The following is a 21,080-nucleotide window of genomic DNA, read 5'->3' as shown; positions in this document are numbered from 1 at the left end:
CGCTGCGGTGCGCAGGCTTCTCATTGTGGTGGCTTCGCTTGTTGTAGAGCACGGACTCTAGGCACGTGGGCTCAGTAGGTGCGGCTTGCACGCTCTAGAGCACAGGCTCAGTAGTTGTGGCACACGGACTTAGTTGCTCCACAGCATGTGGGATCTTCCCGGACCAGGGATCGAACCCGTGTCCCCTGCATTGGCAGGGAGATCCTTAACCACTGCGTCACCAGGGAGGTCCCTTGATACGATTTTAATTTTCCTAAATTTACCAAGTCTTGTTTTGTGGCCTAGCATGTGATCTATCCTGGAGAATGTACCATGTGCACATAAAAAGAACGTGTACTCTGCTGCTTTGGGATGGAATGCTCTACACATATCAATTATGTCCCTCTGGTGTAATGTGTCATTTAAGGCCAGTGTTTCCTTGTTGATTTTCGGTCTGGATGACTGGTCCACTGATGTAAGTGGGGTGTTAAAGTCCCCTACTACTATTGTGTTACTGTTGATTTCTCCCTTTATGTCCGTTAGTATTTGCTTTATGTATTTAGGTGCTCCAATGCTGGGTACATATATATTTACAATCATTTAATCTTCTTCTTGGACTAATCCCTTGACCATTATGTAGTGTCCTCCTTTGTCTCTTGTAACAGTCTTTAAAATCGATCTTGTCTGATATAAGTATTGTTACCCCAGCTTTCTTTTGATTTCCATTTGCATGGAATTCCTTTTCTCATTCCCTCATTTTCAGTCTGTGTGTGTCTTTAGATCTGAAGTGGGTCTCTTATAGGCAGCATATATATGGGTCTTGTTTTTGTATCCATTCAGCCACTCTCTCTTTTGATTAGAGCACTGAGTCCATTTACATCTAAGGTAATTAATGATATGTATGTTATTGCCATTTTATTACTTGTTTGGGGGTTGTTTTGTAGGTCTTTTTTTTTTTTTTTTCCTTTTTCCTTATTTTGTTCTCTTGTGATTTGACGACTATCTTTAGTGTTGTTTAGATTCCTTTTGCTTTTTTGGGTTTATATCTATTATAGATTTTTGGTTTGTGGTTACCATGAAGTTTTTATATAGCAATATGTATATATATGTGTGTGTGATTGTTTTAAGTTGCTGGTCTCTTAATTTCAAATGCATGTTAACAACCCTGCATTTGTACTCTCCTCCTCTCATGATTACTGTTTTTGATATATTTTACATTTAACTGTATTGTGCATCCCTTAACTGCTTATTGCGGACATATATGATTTTACTGCTTTGTCTTTAACCTTTCTACTAGCTTTGTGGGTGGATGACTTCCTACTTTTACTGTATGTTTGCCTTTACTGATGAGCTTTTTCATTTCATAATTTTCATGTTTCTAGTTGCAGCCATTTCTTTTTCGCTTAGAGGAATTTCCTGAACATTTCTTGTAGAGCTGGTTTGGTGGTGCTGAACTCTTTTAGCCTTTGCTTGTCTGTAAAGCTTTTGATCTCTCCATCAAATCTGAACAAGAGCCTTGTTGGTTAGAGCAGCAGTCCCCAACCTTTTTGGCACCAGGGACCGGTTTTGTGGAAGACAATTTTTCCACGGTCGGGGGTGGGGGGGTGGGGGGATGGGAGGGTTCAGGAGGTAATGCAAGTGATGCGGGGGATGGTTCAGGCAGTAATGTGAGTGATGGGGAGCAATGGGAACAGGAGATGAATCTTCACTCACTTGCCCGCCACTCACCTCCTGCTGTGTGGCCCGGTTCCTAATAGGCCATGGACTGGCACCATTCCACAGCCCAGCACCATTCCACAGCCCAGGTGTTGGGGACCCCTGGGTTAGAGTATTCTTGGGTGTAGGTTTTTCCCTTTCATTGCTTTAAATAAAACATGCCACTCCCTTCTGGCCTGCAGGGTTTCTGCTAAAGGTCAGCTGACAGCCTTATGGGAGTTCCCTTGTATGTTATCTCTTGCTTTTCCCTTGATGCTTTTAACAGTCTCTCTTTCTCTTTAATTTTTGTCATTTTAATCGCAATGTGTCTTGGTGTTTTCCTCTTTGGGTAAGTCCTGTATGGGACTCTCTGGGCCTCCTGGATTTGGATGTCTATTTCTTTTCCAAGTTAGGGAAGTTTTCAGCTATTATGTCTTCAGATATGTTCTCTGCCCCTTTCTCTCTCTCTTCTTCTAGAACCCCTATACGGCGAATATCAGTACACTTGATGTTATCGCAGAGGTCTCTCAAACTGTCCTCATTTCTTTTCATTCTTCTTTTCTTTTTTCTGTTCAGCATCAGTGATTTTCACTACTCTGTCTTCTATTTTATATATGTTTCCTATAAAGCACCTTACATGAATTTTTATTCATTCTAAGAAGTTTCTGACTTGATTTTCTTAAGTTCTACAGGTAGTCAATCATATCAATTGCAAATAAGAATTTGTTTCCTCCTTTCCTGCTGTTTTAATTTTTCTTACTAAACTGGATAGAACTTCTAGAATAGGGATAGCAAATACGTTTCATATAGAGTCAATCCTTACCTACTGGTTGTCACAGTGAAACATTATGTTGAGATTCTAAGGGCACCTTTTTTGCTTTGCAGTAATACAGATAAAATCCTAGGAAGGTTCCAGAAGAACAGCTAAGGCCCACCAAGATAAAGGTCCTGAAGCTGTCTATTTTGCTGTTCACTCATCCATTTTTCTCTATTATTTGCCTCCTTCTGCTTCATTGGGTTTCCTTCTTCTACCTTTTTGAGTTCAATACTCAGTTCATTTTCTTTTTGAAGCATTTAATGCTATGAACCTTACTTCTATCACTCTGGCCGCACTATCTAAATTTTTACCCATATTGTTCATTATAGTTATTTTTTCTAATAAGTCTTTTTAAATGGCAATTCTGATATGGTTCTAACTCAAGTTATTTAAAGAAACGTTTTTATGTTCCAGGCATTTGAGGGTTTTATTTACATTTTTATTATTAATCACTAGGATTACTGTGATATTGTCAGCTACAGTGCTATGAATAATTTTAACTTTAATAATTCATCCTGGGTTTTTTTTTATAGATTATATGCTGAATTTCTACTACTCTTCTCTGGATAAGGGATCACGTCATGAGTGAATATTTTCCTGTCGTGATGTGGATAATGAGCCTCCTGTACAATAAAATCACAGTCTGCTAATGCTCCTTACCTTCCCAGTAGTTAAATTACATTCCCTGTTTCCTCTTGCTGCACCTCCCAGCTACCAGGTGCTCATACATTCCTCCACAGCTACCTGTCCCTGTCCTCCTATGTGTTCCACTGGCACACTGGGATTTTTTTCCCCTTAGCACTAACGTGGATTTTCAGTCCCTTGCCTCCAATCTAACAATCATACCTGTATTCTAAGTTCCAGTCCTTCCCAGTCTACTTCTTTCTACTGAAGTTTACTGTTCAATAAACCAATTAATCACAAAATATACTATCAGGACAGAGGGAGAGACCCAATATCTTGGACTCCTGGGATACCTAAATTGTTTCCAATCCAAAATGATCAGATAGTGAGTATTCTGGTTCCTCCAGCCCATAAATAAAAATGTTATTCTACAGAGTATGCTTCTTTGTTTGGACTTAAAACATCTCAGCACTGGTTTTTAAAAGCAAATATTAAACAGAGTAACTTTAATGCACATATTTTTTCTATTGCATTCAGCTTAATGTCCAATTTCATGTTTTTCATTTCATCAATACATACCAGGCAACCAATTATGAAAAAAATAAGCTACACCTCACATTTAGAATTACTGAGGTTTGAAAGAATTTACCAGGACAATGCTGACTCTGAACTTTTCAACTTGGTTTTACTTTTTATTCAGCCAAAAATAAAAGTTATACTGCTTTATTTTTTTTAAAAAATCAACAAAAGTCAGTACTGTGGTGAACTTCTAAACACCTGCAATAACATACAAGAATTACTGAGTCTGCACAGTTATACCCATCGATTTCTACAGAAATATCAAATTGTCTATGGTCAAACATTCTGAGAAATTTAATAATATCTCTCTAACCTTGACAGTTTTTCAGGCAAAGTTGGGAATTAATCATCAAGATTATAGAATCCTTATGCTAGCCCTATCATGGAGCCCAGGGATCAGCATCAATTAGAATTTCTTTCATCACCCATTAACATATAAACTTATACTTGCCATTCAGAAATGATCTATAACTAAACACCCCCAAACTTTTAAATAACTCCAAGCCCAGAATGTCTATGGCAGTTAAGGAAAACAAAATTACTTTAGAATCCAAGAAAAATTAAACTAAGACTAAGCTGCCATAATACTAAAATTTTTCAGGAAGCCATTTTTTTAAAGAATTACAGTATATACTATAAAAAGATGCTTCTTTTCCTATACAAGATGTAACCATTGGAAGAACCTGGGTAAAGAGTACATGGACTTCTCTACTATCTTTGCAACTTCCTATAAATCTATAGTTATTTCAAAACAAAAAGATTTTAGAAAAGGCCTTACAGAAAAAAAAAAAACTATTGATACAAATAACACATGAAAAAAATCTCAAAACGTCATGTTAAATGGAGGAAGCTAGATACAAAAGACATGTATTACACAATTCCATTTATAAGAAATTTGTAGAAAATGAAATAATATAGCAAGAGAAAGCAATACTTGCCTGAGGCTGAGGCAGAGGGGTAGGAGTGGGAACTGACTGGAAAGGGGGACAAAGGAACTTTTTCAGGTGATTAAGTCTTCTAAACTTGGACTGTGGTGATAAACAGCCAAATTTACTAAAACCATATACACTTAAAATTGGTGAATACTATGGTATGAAAATCATACCTCAATAAAGCTGTAGAAAAAAGGTTAATGGCAGAATCTAGGTGACGGGTATACAGGTATTCATGAAAATTCTTTTAATTCTGCTGTATGTTTGAATATTACAATAAAACATTGAGGAAAATTTAAGTTTTCATGAATGATACAATTAGAAATCAAAAAAACTGCATTTCCCCTGGCAGCTCACAGATCAAGAAAGATTCAATAAAAAGATAAGTCAATGGCCTCCATTCAGCGGTATGATCCCACATCCCATACATGCCACACTGAAGCCCTTGCTTCAAATGTGTTTGAATGAAGGGTCTGGGATTCTAATCCCTGATCAAAGCTGTCTGTCTGGACACTGTTCCAAGAATCCACAAGCTGCTGCTGAGGGCAGCTGTTTATTCATTCAGGCAGAGAATGGAAACCCAAGCACAAATATCTTACATGTTTTAATCACCACATGGAGAAAATTCAGGCTTCAGTTTTCTGTAAATTATAGTGTTAGCAATATCAGAGTAACCAAGAAACAAAAACCTCACTCAGAGTTTTTACTTAAGAATTATAACTTTTCCACAAAAAAATTCCCCATGAGGTTCTTTAAATGGAAAAAGAACCAAATGTGGTTTGTATATGTTAACATCATCTTCCCTTAATTAAACTCAAACCCACCAAAACCTATAAGCATCTTATTCAACAATCAGTAACAAATATTAGACTTAGGCAGAAAAAGACAAGAAACTGAAAATTTGAAACTATAAAGAGTAATATATTTGTGGAGAACATCTTTTGCATTTATACAACTTTCTAAGATTCCTATTTTTATTACGAGTACTAAATTTATGCATATCCCAATTTCAAAGAGGAAAGGAGTCTCACTAGGCCTTAAAAATGAAAATGAAGGTGCTTTTAAATCTCCACAGATGTATATCTAAAGAGAAACAGATATTGTCATATAATACTCAATTTATTTTTTTAAATAGCCAAATTTTATACCAAAAGCGTACTCCTCTTTACGAACTTCAAAGGGAGTGTGTATATTTTGGCACATTTATTAGGATAGTATAAACCTGTAAATAAAAATGTCAAAAATTATTAGACTTAAGCTGGGTGTTTCTCATTTGTTATTTTTCTAATTCCCTACTATACTTAATTAAGAGGGGGCATTATACTTACCACATATCCCACCCCACACAGCAGGAGGAATATAAGTGTTGAATGCGGATAGTCAGAAGAGACGTTTGCAAAATGAACTTTACATTATATACGCTTGTCCCTTTTAAATTCTTAAGATGAGTGTGAGGAAGGGGGACAACAAGTGTTTTATCTATTACTGAAGCTTAAGGCTTACGATAATTACAATTAGTAAACAATATGAGTTCTATAAGTGCTAAGAAATGAAATATAAGATACAGATTAGTCTGTTCCACCAACACTATGATTATGTAAATAATCACATGAGAACTAAGTCAAGAACTTACCTTTGTGCTGGCCACCCCGATCTCGGGCCCAGCATTGATGTGAACTCCACAGTCTGTCTCTCTTGATATGGAACTGCCAACCGTGTTTGTGATCCCGACAGTTAAAGCTCCTCTCTCCTTGCAGTACCGAAGACCCATCAGGGTATCTGCTGTCTCGCCTGGGTAAAAAGGAAGACAAAAGTAACACACAGAGCAGTCAACATATGCTGTTTTTTAGGTGCAAAAAGAGAAAACTGACTACTCTTTCAACAATATCATTTGTTTTATTATTATTTTTTAACTGAAGTATAGCTGATTTACAGTGTTTCAGTTGTACATCAAAGTGATTCAGTTATACATATATATTTTTTTCAGATTCTTTTCCATTACACGTTATTACAAGATACTGAGTATAGTTCCCTGTGCTATACAGTAGGTCCTTGTTGTTTATTTTATATATAGTAGTGTGTATCTGTTAATCCCAAATTCCCAATTCACAGCTCCCTCCCTTTTCCCCTCATTTGTTTTAAATAAAATTTAAAACATGTACTTAAAAGAATAAATTTGTAAAACTTTTAATAATAGGATCCGACTTCTTAGGATCGTCTTTCCTTCTTTGTCTTTAAAAATTCAGCTCTTCTGAGTGTAAAATGTGTTGATTTTACTAACTCATTAAGAATTCCATAACATCAAAATAAACCTATATTTGTCAAGTTATCCGCAATAACCAGTTTATCTTTAAATATCAGTTTTGCCAACATATGCTATAGTTGTTTGAAAGAATGACTTTCCTTTTCTTTAAGTCTTTAAAATTAGCATACCTGACTGACTAATGAAAAAGCAAACATCATCTCGAAAAACTGGGGTGTTTCTATCCAGGAAATCACTGGCTAGCTCCACCATGACAGGCAACTCAGTCAGCTCTTCAAGAACTTGACGTGTCTGCAGAGAAAAGATGACTTGGTCATGCAACTTTACATCAAATACTCTTTTCCACTGGACTTCCTCAGACTCAGTGTATAGTTTTCACTTTTTCTGATTATAAAAATGATACATAATGCAATGTTAGAAAATACAAACAACAGAGATTAAAGCATAAAAAAAAACCAAAATCCCACCACCCAGGAGATAAGCACTGTTAATATTTTAGCACAAGTCTCTTTAGACAATTATCAATGCATGTATAAATAAATGCATGTATAAAATGTTTTGAGAAGTGGAAAAAGTACTGTTCTGAGTTAGCTTGTATATTAACTCTAACTTCCCAATTCCTAGTCTTTACATGACAATTCATATAATACCAAATCACTGAGAATTTCAAATGAGATAATAACAGATATATCAATAAAAACTGAATGAATACTTAAACATGTCAGAAATACTATGTATTCATAAAGAATGCTGTTTCTCAAAAAAAGCCAATATACTTTAAAAATCTTGTTTTAAGAAAGCTCACTACTTTCAAACTCTGTAGAATGGAGGGTGGAGTAGGGGGTAGATAACCTAGCTAGAAATAATTCAAGGACACTATTTTGTATGCTAAACCACACAGGATTTCTAATATTTGTTTGTTAACTACAGTAGTCTTAGCATCCACCAGAAAACCCAAAACAAAACAAAACCCTTCCATCTTCTCAAATTAGAGAATTCTAACACAGCATATATATAATTTATGCCCCACAATTCAGGCTTAGCATTGGATGAAACATTTAATCAAATTTTGTATTTCTGAATAGAGGGCTCATTCAATAATAGATCTAAGCCACCACTAAATTAGGCAATCCCTTAATTTACACTAATGTCTTTAATTCATTCTTTTTTTTTTTTCCAGTGCTCAAAACAATCACTTTCTAACAACTCCTCCCTTCAAAATTGCACAGATTTTCCTTTTTAGGACCATGTAATTTGGGGTGGGGGGTGGGGAGGGGAGGGAGAAGGGGGTGCTTTAGAGAAGAAGAAAGCCTATTGAGATGCAAGGGTTGAGTGACCAGCTAGTTTCACTCACTCCTCAAATGAATGGCTCCCACGAGTGTAGATAATTAGTATTTTTGCCCCAGCAAATAAAAAAATTACTGTCATGAATTTTGGAAATCAATCCTAAAAGTAGAAACTGAGTGTGTAAGGGTTTTCTGTACTTACAGGAGTTGACATCAACAGCACATAACCTGTCTCTTTATAAGGGAAACTACATGTGGATCTGATTTATTGGACTAAAAGACTGTTAAATGCCTAGGCTTCTATATTGACAACCAACACACATCTTTGATACAGAATTTCAGCTTCCAAAATAACAATTTAAAGAACAAAGTCTATCAAAAAGAAGACTTCCTTTCTTTGCAGAAATGTGCCTACCTAGTAAAATCCTGTTGAGGTTCACACAGCCATCTGTCTGGGGCAAGTGAACAATGATACACAAAACCCAGTGATGGCTCTAACAGAAGCAGGCATGCGCTGTGGACTGCAAGGCCAGGATGGCATAAGAATTTTCCACTCTTTGCCTTTCATGAAGTTAGTTGCAGGCAGTCTACCTGTATATCTAAGGACCTTTCTAAAGCAGATGATCCATTGATAAATAATTCCAAGTAGCTATTAAAATTTCTCTCCCCAACCTTCTTGATTTTTGCCATCACAACATGAAAACAAAACACGATGTTTTAACAAAAAATAGTTGTACATGGTGTGTTACTGGAGATACTGTTTATCTGCAGATACCTTCTAATACCCAAAATGACACAATTAAAATTTTAAGAAGCCACTTACTGCTACACCAGCATGATAACTTGTTCCACAAGCGATAAGAATCAAACGCCGACACCTCTGGATCTCCTTAATGTGATCCTTCAAACCGCCCAAATTCACTGAAATAAAAGTTTGTGGATATAATTATTTAGGAAAGAACCATATGAAACAGGTAATCGCTTTTCGTGAGTGGCCAATGCCAATCTGGGAAACAACACTGCTGTTTTAAAGCATTCATATTCCTCTTAGGAAGCACAGTTCTCTCTCGTTTTGAAATGTAAACTAAGTAAGTCCGAACTTAACTGGCCACCCCCAACTTGTAATTAACCTTCCTCACCCCCTGACATGCCTACACAACTACAGTATCTACCACATCCTACCTTGTTCGGTCGTTTTTACATTCCTCTCTTCAGATTAAGAGGTATCTTAAAGGCAGAACTATAGGGACACGGACAATAGATCAGTAGATGCTGGCGGCTGGAGGTGGGGAAAGGGCTGACTACAAAGGGGCTTGGGGAAATTTTTCCGGTGAAGGATCTGTGCTAACTCTTGATTGTTGTACAGGTTGTTTAGGATTATGACCATGTTGTGGAAGTTGGTCAAAACTCGCTGAATTATACATTAAGAACAGTCAATTTTATTATACCTAATTATATCTCAGTAAGCCTGCTTGGGAAAAAAATTGTCTTAGTTGTGTTCATCTCCATTACATGCCCAGAATAGTGCTCTGAACACAATATAAACCACTCTCCTCCCAGTCTTTCCCATCTCAGTCAATGCCACCCCATTCACCTAAAGGCAGGGTCATCCATCCTTGGTTGCTCAACAGCGACTGCACAAGCAAGTCCTGTGAGCCCCACCTTCAAACTGTACCTCTAACGTCATCAGCCAAGTCCAACATCCCTCCCCTGGACAAGAGCCGTACTCTCCTAACTTCTATTCTCTACCTCCTAGAGCCTGTTCTCCACACACAGCAAGAATGATCTTTTAGAGGGATTCTTTAAAAACATAAATCTGATCACAAAACCCTCCAATGAGTCTGTCCTCTTTCTGTCTCTATAGCCATGTATGTGTTCTGCTAAGGGTGCCTTGTCTATGGGTCCTTCTAAACATGGCTAGTTTTCTACCTGTGAGAAATTTTCATCCAACATTCATTCAATTATTCAACTAATATTCTGAGCACCTACCAAGCGAATATACTGTCCAAGGCACTGTGTGGCTACCAGGCAGTTCAGCGTCTGGCTGACGAGAACAATGAGTATGCCCATGGGCAGCATCCTTCTCCATCTGACCCACCGTCGGTCTGTCTACTCTGCCCCTGCTCTTTATCTCCTCCACTCTTTTCTTCTACCTTAACTAGTTACAAAATGGAACCAAGGTATATGTTTTGCTTTTTATATTTTTGAATAATTTACGTTCTTCCTTTTAAATTTCAATACGATTATATTTCTCTATTTTAAGAAACTAGTTATGGGGGCTTCCCTGGTGGCGCAGTGGTTGAGAGTCCGCCTGCCGATGCAGGGGACACGGGTTCGTGCCCCGGTCCGGGAAGATCCCACATGCCGCGGAGCGGCTGGGCCCGTGAGCCATGGCCGCTGAGCCTGTGCGTCCGGAGCCTGTGCTCCGCAGCGGGAGAGGCCACAGCAGCGAGAGGCCCGCGTACCGCAAAAAAAAAAAAAGAAACTAGTTAAGTAGAAAATAAAACAACGAAAAGCTTCACTGGCTTCCCAAGTAACTTTGGAATGAAGTCCAAACTCCTTACATGGCCTTCAAGCGGCCACAAGCCCTGCCTCCTGCTTCACTCTGACCTAATCTCCTAGCACTTCTCTCACCCAGGCCACCCCAGCCAGACTGGCATTCTTGCTGTTCCTTTTCGTGTACCTCTGCCTCAGACCTCGGCAGGTATTGAAAAGACTTGAGGGAAAAGGAAACAACATTAAGAGGCTGGGTAGGGAGTCATGCAAAGGCAAATCAGTTTGGAGATGACTAAGTATAAAGTAGACAGACTATCAGAGAGACTTGTATTCCAGATGATAACCAAGAAGGACAGGGAGGTTAGACAGTGAGATTAGCTGGTCACAAGCGTTTCCCTAAAATTAGTCTTAGTAAATGCCCTGATGGCTGAGGGGCATTTGGGATAGTTCTGGAAGGAGTCGCCCATGGTCTGAATTGATGCTTTGGAGAGGCTCCTACTTCTAGTAAGGGAGACCACTACTACAGCAGGAGTGTCTGGAGGAAAGGGGTGGGATGGAGCGTGAACACCACTGAACACTGGAGGCTAGTCTGGCTCCATAAATGACTGGCAGTGTGACCTTTGGCCAGACCGCAAACTGACAGAGCCTCAAATTCCTTATCTTAACACAAAAAAAGATAACGGCTATCCTGTTTATATTATAGAACTTTTATGAGGAACACATACCATAGATAAAAGTGCTTTTTAAAATCATGACTTTTCAAAGTTTATCTCCTTCTTTTCCCTTATAAAACAAAACTTTTTCCTAACCTTATTTCCATTCCATACCATAACAGTATTTACTGCTACTCTCCCCGTTCTTCCAGTTCAACCACCTTCCGCAACCCCCTCTCCCACACCAGCAGATAACAGGTCCTGCTCTGGAGTGCTCCTGTTTCTCTCCTGGCCCCCGCTGCCCTCCCATTCCCCATTGCTTTACCCCAGATGGGACAACATCCTTACTGCCGACTGCATCTCAGCCTCTCGCTCCTCCAATGCACATTGGAGACTGGTACCCAGGTCACTTCAGTAAAGCTGCGATCACCCCTGGCTCCTAAGTCTCCTAACAGCTCTGCAATTTCTACAAAGGGAGGTACCCTTCACACTCAACAGAATGCATTCACGGCCCTCCTGGGCAGTTCCTCTCACCTTCTTCCCTAGACTTACTGCTCTCTATTCCTCTTCAAGCACTAGATGTGGCAGGCAACCTGGACTACGTATTATTTCACAAACAAATTTCTGATGGTTTTCTACTATCTCCTCTTAGCAAATGCATTCTACCCAACTGCAATGCTCCCATCTCATCTTTACCTATTCAAATCTTCCAAATCCTTTAAAGCACCACCTGCCTACTTCATGGAGCCTTCCCTGGCCCCCTGTCCACAAACAGATTCATTCTCTACTTCCTCTAAATTCAACACTAAACTTTAAACATTTCAACATTAAACTGTGTTTCTAATGTCATTTATCATATTTTACCTTTCTTTAAATAGTTAATTATGTATTCATCCCCCTTCCAAGAACCTCAAGGAGGAGACCGCAGCAGAGATAACTTTCCTACAGTCCCTGATACGTTCAACATGGTGCTCCACACACCATGTTCACCAGATGTTCAACTTATAATTCAGCCTTCAACAAATCTCTCCTGCTGAGAAAGAGTCTGATGCCTCCAGAAAAGAAAAGTATACAAAAACCGCATTTACTCAGAGAATCATTCTCTATCAGTTAGCAGGACGTGACATAAAAGAGAAGGCACTTAATATTATATGTATAACACACAAATTCAGGAAAAGATTGTTGCATACCAGATATAATTTCTCCAAAACTGATTCCTAACACTGAGAAGCTTAGCCCAAAGCTTGTTTGTTAAACTGTTTATTAAACTGGTCATGAAGAATGTTCCAAAAATGTGATTTAGCGACAGTTTATGGATATCCTATGGCCACAGAAAGTCAATCTCAAGCTCATCCCAGCAAGGTGCAGAAACTCCTGCGACACAAGGTCTAGAGAGAACTTCCAGAAGTAAGACCAGAGCTGCACTGTCACCCCACCTTAAACAGGCAGGAAGGTACAGGTTAGGTTATCCCATAAGATATTAGGCAAACACCTGGAAAACCTCTGGGAAGCTCACACTTCACTCATTTATAAACTGAGAGAGAAAACCTAGGCTGAACAGATACAGCAAGCTTCCCAACAAGGGGACCAGGTCCCATTCTTCTGAGAATCCACAGTGTTCAGAACAGTCCCTGGTACATAGTAGGTGCCCAATAAAAGATTTTTGTACTGAAAAGAAGTTAAATGTTCTTAATGGTACACTGAAGGACTTTTTTTTTTTCTCCAGGAAAATCACCTTAATAGTCCCATAACTGACAACAATTTTCAAATGTGACTTCCTAGGCATTTTTTATATTTTTCATAACCATTTTAGAAGTATGTCACTTACCATAAAATTCACCCTTTGAAAGTGTATGATTGTGGTGTTTAGTATTTCAGAGTTGTGCAACCATTACCACTATCTAACTTTAGACTTTCATCACCTCCAAAACACCCGTATCCATTAGCAGTCACTCTCCACTCCCCTCTCCCTTCAGCCCCTGGCAACCATTATTATTATTCCCTTATGTTTTATGGTGGTCAAATATACATAACATAAAATTGACCGTTTTAACTATTTGTAAGTGTACAATTCAGTGGTATTAAGCACATTCACATTGTTCTGCAATCATGACCATCACCCATCTCAGAACTTTGGCATCGTCCCAAACCGAAGCTCTATACCCGTTAAACACTAACTCCCCATTTCCCCCTCTCCCCAGCCCCTGGTGACCACTAATCTACCTGCTGTCTCTACAAATCTGACTAACCTAGATACACCTCATATCAGTGGAATCACACACGGAAGGACTTTTAAAAGAGGACTGGGCTCCACGGATGGCTGGAAGCCATAGTTATTCTACAAAGGACAATGAACCCTGTAAGGCTGTCAACGTCAACCCCCATGAGAGACTTTGAAATAATAACATAATTCACATGTAATTACCAGTATAGTCATCAAAGTTGACTCTTCCTCTCATTGTGTTCACAACTGACTCTGGCTGCTCAAAAATTTCCTTCTGCATAAATGAACTGAAGTTGCCTAAAGTAATATAAATTGTATCATTAAAACAAAAATTAACAAGCCAAAGGATAAGAAATTGGTATTCAACTAAAAGTCTATCTCCTTTAATATAATCTTAGTAAATGAAACGAAAGGTCATGCAGTAGAGAACAATATTCATACGTGACATTTTACCCAATGGGAAGAAAAATGAACAAGGAGGAAAAATACTTTTATTAACTTCATACCTAAAATATGCAATTATAGAAAAACAGGGGAGGGGGACAAGCTTAAGTTTTAGAGTCAGATCTAGGTTTAAATCATGATTCTATCTTTTAATAGCTAAGCGGCTCTGGGAAATTCCTTAATCTGTAAAATGTTCTGTTCTAGCAGCCATTTCATAGCGTGGTAGTGTGGATTCATACAGAAAAGACTTGACGTATAGCCATTATGCAATAAACGTTAGCTTGTTTTTCACCACAACCCCATCAGAAAGGACAATAAAAACCACAATCACCATAATCATAATAGTTAATAGTAGCAAACATTATATAGAGCTCACTAAGCATGTCAGACACTGTTGTAAGGGCTTAATCCCCAAAACAAGCTTAATGAGGTAAATCCTATTATCCCCATTTCATATATGAGAAAACTGAAGCACAGAGAGAATAAGAGAGGAACAAAGAATAGAACGCAAACTATGTTTATAAAGTATCTTAAAACATCAAGTACCACTTAAATAATTGATTTCTTTTTTCATGTTAGAAACAAGAAACCATGAATTCGTTTGAAGAAGTATTGTCAAAACAGCAGATAACTTCTCCAAAGAATCAACCCCCTTTCTGGGGTTATCCCTTCACTAATCTGTATTATCAGATTCCTACACCAGGTCAGGAAGGAGAAAATATCCTTTCCATCGAGGACACCAAGGTGTAACAGGATAGAAAGGTTCACCCTTCATGATCTGCTGGAGTTCCATCTGGAGGGTCTGCACAGCTCGTCCAGGGTGATCTCCCGCAGTCCGTTTAATTCGATGGATAGAAAGACGGCCATCCACCACTGCAGCGACATCATCATCCTCGAGAAAGATGACACGATTGGTGTGTTCTATGACAGCACTAAAAATGTTCAAGGAGACAGTACAATCAATAATCTAGGATGATTATTATAAACACAACTATCATTAGGACAAAAGGAACAAGTTTAAATACAAAGTCTATCAACCTGCAATATCTCTGATAAGTTTCTGGTTATCAATGCCATTCCCTACAGGGAAATGAAGGAGGGGGGTGGTCACTGCAGACAATGAAGAAAAGGAACTCTGTGTGGCAACCAATTTGATGAGATCAGATGAGAAAGCATGCTTATTTCCTCCTCATCCTACCTATCACCAGTCCTCCAATCATAACTCCTAAATATTTCCCAAAGCTTCTCTCTGTGTCCACCACCACAAACCAGTTCAAGCTACCATCAGTCCTTGGCTGAACTACTGCAGGAACCTCCCAACTTCCACCCACATTCCCTCTAACCTCCCTCATCCACTCTCCTTTTCTGCCAAAACGGACATCAAAAGACAACCCTAATCAAGATTTCTCCCTCACCAACACACCGCTCAACAGCTTCCCTTTAGCTCTTAGGAAAACAGCAAAATGCCTTTACCATGACCCCTACCTCTTTCTCTGGCCTTGTTTCCCACCAAACTTCCTCTCCCTATTCCAGCCACACTCACACCCAGCCCAAGATCTCACAGGCTGATCCATCTGCAGAGAATGACTGTCCTTCCCTCCACCTCCTTACCTAATTAACTCCTAATATCTCCTTAACTCTCAGTTCAAGCACCATTCCCTTAAAGAAATGCACCCATAGGAGGGTTAAGTCACCCTGTTATAAGCATTCTGTAGTTCATGTCACAGCTGGAATTCTATACTTGGTGACCACTGACTAAAATTTGTCTCTCCCATTAAGGAAGAGCTCCTTAAGGACAAGTAACATTTTTATTCTTACCCACCATTATCTGCTGAGCCGAGCACATGGCTTTGCTGGAGTGTTCAATATGAACACATGTGTGAATGAAAAGAGGTCAAGACACTTCTGCAACTTCCAGATTATTTAAGCCAAAACTGTCAACTCTGTAACAAACCTACCTAATGACAGCAATGACACATCTCAGCACCGACTACGTACCCTACACACCTGTAAAATTTAGGAAACAGTGAAGCTTGTTTTCTCACTGATAATACATCCCCTGCAGTCGTGAACTGCATGATCATTCATTTTTAGATCCCCTTACTTTCAGGCACAATGAATGATTCAAATAGCTGTTGGCGATTTGAGTGATTCCATTTTATCCTCATTACTATTCAAATTTCATTTATAAATGCCTCTAAGCATCCCCACTGCATTTTCTCTCAAAATGTCCTAGTCTAATCCTATTTCCTATATAAAAGTGATTTTGCTGCCAATTACTTCTGAATTAAAAAGATATGTCCACGTCGGATTAAAACTACAATATAGGTTAGCAATTATACTATAATTGGTATGCTCCTAAGCCATTCTACTCTCCAATCTAAAATCTCTCCTTCCTATAAAACCTGGGTTAAGGCTCTTAAAAGAAGAGGAAAAAAAAACCAAACACGAGCTCAGAGTAAATACACTGGAACAAGTCTCAAGGACTTAGCTCCTTTGTACACTGACCTACATACTTTGAATTGAGAGCAAAAACGTTCTAGAACACCATCTCCAAAAAGGTCACCTCCACATCCTTAATTAACAAAGTTCTCCTCTACAGCATGACTAGATGTATACAAAGTGACTTCTTGGTTTCTTGTAGCATGAGCAGTTTTACTAAGAATTCTCTCTGAATCAACCAAGGAAGCTCACCTTGCATCAGAAGCAAAGTAATACTCCACTGCTTTTTCTTCAACGGGGAAAAGGCAAGTTGTGCTGTCCACACGAGAGAGATTACAGCTTCCTTTCTTATCTTTGCCTATATTACAGAGTTAACAGAATCAGCACACATGTAGAAAACCATGGCTGATATATAAATATACATAAGTTTCTACAAAATCAACAAAAAACCATAGCAATGCAAAATAATTCCAGCAACTTTTCAATGCCAGGTAGATCACCCTATTTCCATGCAATAAGCCAACAAGAACAACGGGCATAGAGTGAAAGAGCAACTATTAAAGACAGCATGGCGGATACAGTGCTGTGTTATACGTTCTTTAACGTAATATTTCTTTTCCAAGTAAAAGGCAAATAATGTCACTAAGTCTTTTTTTAATGTATGTATAGCCTAATTTTAACTTCATACAAAACTTAATGAAATTAATACATATAAGTGTGTATACTTAAACTTATCATTAAAGTTACATTAAAAATATCAAAACTGTGCAGTGAAAAATAAAATGAAACCTAGTAGCATATTTTTATTATCTCCTAACAAAACTTCTCTAGATTTTAACAGTAAGTCAGCATAACAAGTCAAAGTTCAGGCTACACTAATTCTGATCTAAAAACAAAACAAAGATACTTATAAGTCTCTAACCATGGTATATCATACATGGCAGCTACTGCTAAGGACTGCAACTATAAACCCAGAACCTCTCCTTTCTTAAAATTGGATTTTCTTACATTACTTTCATGTTAGGATAAAGTATAGTCCTTTTGCAATGATAATATCTTTTAATTCTAGCACTTTAGAATTCTGGCATTTCTACTTAATTTGTCAAGCTATTGATGAAGAACTTTTTCCCCCTCTGCTTATTCACAACTGAAGTCAAAACTAGAAGGCATAATGAAGTTTGACGAATTTGCCAAATACAGAAAATACTATTAACTGAAGGCTATATAAATGTCACAGAGACAAAAAAGCACCTTTCTCTAAGATCAGGACATAGTGGACCTTGTAACCAATGGATACAATGGCCAGAGGATACCATAAATATACTTGTAAAAACTCATATTGTGTCCATCCTCTAAAATGCATGTCTATAAAAACTTGAGAGTAATTATTCTTAGTAACATACATTCAAAGTTCTCCACAATCCATGATTATTTGGTGTGTTTTAGGCATGAAAGTAAAATAGCTCTTTCCATCCAAATTCAATAGCAGAAAAGATACCACACTTTGAAAAACAAGTATAAGATGACATCCCAGAGAAGATAACACTATGAAAAGATAAAACAGATCAGTATTTGCCAGGGGCTGGGTATGGGGACAAGGGTTGACTACAGAGGGTCAGCTGAGGGAACTTTTTAGGGGATAAATTGTTCTTTATCTTGATTGTGGAGGTGATTATACAACTTTATGCGCTTGACAGAACTCATGAAATTGTACATCAAAAAGAGTGAACTTTACTGTATGTAAAAAGGTGAATTAAAAAACAGGCAAAAGGATAGGCCAGCACCTACATTTAAAATTTTTTAAACACAACTAGCTTTGGTTATAAAATGTCCTACTGGAGTTGAGTTTCACCATATTCTTTCTACAAATATTGGTTATTTCCTTCTTCAAGTAACAGGGTATATTTAAATACAATATTCAGAAGAATTCAAGGTATCACTGCCTACTTAAATGAAAAAAATATTACCACTTGACATCTATATGACTGTTACAATCTGTAAAATGTCTCCCCATCTATTGTTTATCTCCTCTGATTTCACTTAAGTGGAAACGATTATTATCATCCTGCTTTATTTGGTCAGTAGTTATACCTGGAGAAAATAGCAAATGCTCGAAAGCCAGTCCAGTGTTTTCCCCTTTATACAGCCTCTTCAATAAGAGGCTGTACTTTTTAAACTAAACTCTGCTGAGCCATACATTATCTACCCTAGGAGCTAGAGAAATCAGCGTTACCAAAACACAACCCCTGATCTCAAAAAGATGTCTCACGATAAACTTTTCTTCCAACTTCTTAAGACCTTAGCCAATGTTTTTCCATTGCTTCTAAAAGCAGCCTAAGACATTGTACAAGGTAATATATCACATAAGTAATATATACACAAGCAGAATTATTAACAGAAATCTGGAACTCTGGATCCAAAATTTATACTGGTAGGCTAGTTTTTTTTTCTGCAGAGAGGGAGGGGAGGAGGAAAATAAGTTCTAACATCTCAGGACTGAAGGTTATTTAAGGAAATAACTTTCTGCTCTAGGTAAAACAGTGAGAGCAGCTACTATCTAAAGATGAATAGGTTTAGAGTACTTTGCTACATCTTTTTCAAGAAACCAAGAATTATGCATTAATAATATGGGTTTCAATTTCCTGAATTTACCATTCCCTGTGTGTTTTACAGAGAGAGCTTTCAGTAAAAAGGTAAACAAAAATAACACACCATTTTCTGTCTAATTATATCAATAAAATGATCCAGTTTGTACAGCTAAAAAGATAAACTTCAAATGTAAATTTTAAAAAAACTCCAAATTCAAACAAAGCCCATCAGGTATCAAATGTAAAAATATAAACGTAAAATGTCATGCATAAAACAAAATCCATTTAAACATATTTCAGTTAAAAATTAGGCTAAGTTATTCAAATAACTACCACAGAGGTCAATCTACAATAGCCTAGCACGCAAACACAATGCTCTTTTCCTAATCTCAGCATCTTATTTATAATAATGTATCCTACATGGTTTTAATTCAAAACAAAGGAAAAAACTTTAAAATTTCAACTATTTCCTCAAATCTCAGAGATCTTAAAGAAACAAATTATTAAAAGCAGTTTTCTAAATGCCAAAAGCAGACAGACAAAATACACTCCCACAAATTAGAAAAGTAATGTCAAAATATGTTTCCCCATAAAATAAGCATATTTTTAGAGGCCCAGCACATTCATTCACTCCAAGAACAAAGAATTAGTAAAGAATGAACAAAAGAGGATAAGATTCCTCCCCATCATGCAGAGTGCATTTCCCACCTCTTTCTCCCTGTGATCCCCACCATGTGAATTTTGATCCAATCTGAGTCCTAGCTAAGGATATACAACAGAAAAAAATTCTACTCGTCAGAGAAATCACAAAAACAAATTCTTTTCATGTCTAGACAGAACTATATATATGAGTGGATCTGACCAAAGGGGCATTTAATCAATTTTAGGAAAACAATTCTTTGTAACTACTGCTCTCAATTTATACATTTTTCCCATGGCATGATGTAGGAATAGTTTTTACCTGTTCTGTAGAGGATTGGAATGTGATCAGTAGATAGTTTATGTTCACTTCGTACACCAATCAACAAAGGGCTACCTCGTCTGTTAGTACAAAATTAAACAGAATTAAGCCATTTTTATAAGTAATGCACTAATGATACAAAATTCAAATGATGAGGGAACACTCTGCAAATAATGTTTAAACTCTCCCTCCAAGTTCGACTTCAGATATAACAAAAGAACGACATAAACAGAGTTTTTAAAAAATATTCAGAGGTCAGCCAACTATGGCCCACAGGCCAGGTTTGTCTATGTTTACTGGAACACAGCCATGCCCTTTCTTCTACACATTTTCTACAACTGCTTTCACACTACGACAGCAAAACTAACTAAGTGGTTGCCACAGAGGCAACATAGCCCAGAAAGCCTAAAATATTTACTATCTGGCCTGTTACAGAAAAAGTTTGCAGACCCCTGTTCTATAATGATGCATTAGAAAGTTTTCTCCTTTTTAATGTAAAATGGAACCTTTTTTTTGATGTGTGAACAATATATGAACATTAGTCCCCTTGACTTCATTTTAAAGACAGCTCTCTCTTACCAACTCTTAGGGTTCCACACTGTTCTAAAAAGGACTTCATGATTAGGCTTGAATATCCCAGCAAAAGTAGTAATGGTACAATTATCTAGGACTCTGTCTAGAATATAGAGTTCTGAAAAATATGGATATTTTACAAAATATTCAACATCCAAATTCAAAAGTAACAATGGTGCCCCACTACAAACAAAAGGCCGATTATAAATGCCAAAATGTTTTTGCTTTGTTAAGGGATTCTGTTACATGGAATAGTGGTAAAACAACAGACAAGAAGGGCATATGAAAATAAATACAGTCGACCTCCCATATGCATGGGTTCCACATCTGCAGATTCAACCAACTGCAGATTGAGAATATTCGGGGAAAAAAAATTCCAGGAAGTTCCAAAAAGCAAAACTTGAATTTGCCACACACTGGCAACTATTTACACACTACCATTTGCGTTGTATTTACAACTATGTGTATAACATTTACATTACCTTAGGGTATGTAGGTAATCTAGAGATGATTTAAAGTGTACA

General features: G+C 37.7%; 1 protein-coding gene across 1 annotated transcript in view; it reads right to left on the bottom strand.

Annotated features, from left to right (window-relative positions):
- GFPT1 (glutamine--fructose-6-phosphate transaminase 1) overlaps positions 1-21,080 on the bottom strand; it is a 48,498-nt gene that overhangs the window by 9,344 nt on the left and 18,074 nt on the right. The window contains exons 7-13 of the mRNA XM_024738193.1: positions 19,984-20,063; positions 16,687-16,792; positions 14,761-14,924; positions 13,750-13,845; positions 8,999-9,096; positions 7,060-7,180; positions 6,260-6,417 (exon numbers count right to left, since the gene is read on the bottom strand). Of these exons, the coding sequence (XP_024593961.1) occupies positions 6,260-6,417; positions 7,060-7,180; positions 8,999-9,096; positions 13,750-13,845; positions 14,761-14,924; positions 16,687-16,792; positions 19,984-20,063 (823 nt within the window). The remainder of the gene's footprint in view (positions 1-6,259; positions 6,418-7,059; positions 7,181-8,998; positions 9,097-13,749; positions 13,846-14,760; positions 14,925-16,686; positions 16,793-19,983; positions 20,064-21,080) is intronic.

The sequence above is a fragment of the Neophocaena asiaeorientalis genome, unplaced genomic scaffold (genome assembly GCF_003031525.2).
Source record: "Neophocaena asiaeorientalis asiaeorientalis breed wild unplaced genomic scaffold, Neophocaena_asiaeorientalis_V1.1 scaffold756, whole genome shotgun sequence".
NCBI lineage: Eukaryota > Metazoa > Chordata > Mammalia > Artiodactyla > Phocoenidae > Neophocaena > Neophocaena asiaeorientalis.
Note: the sequence above shows the minus strand (reverse complement) of the source record. Positions and strands in the feature narration are given on the sequence as shown.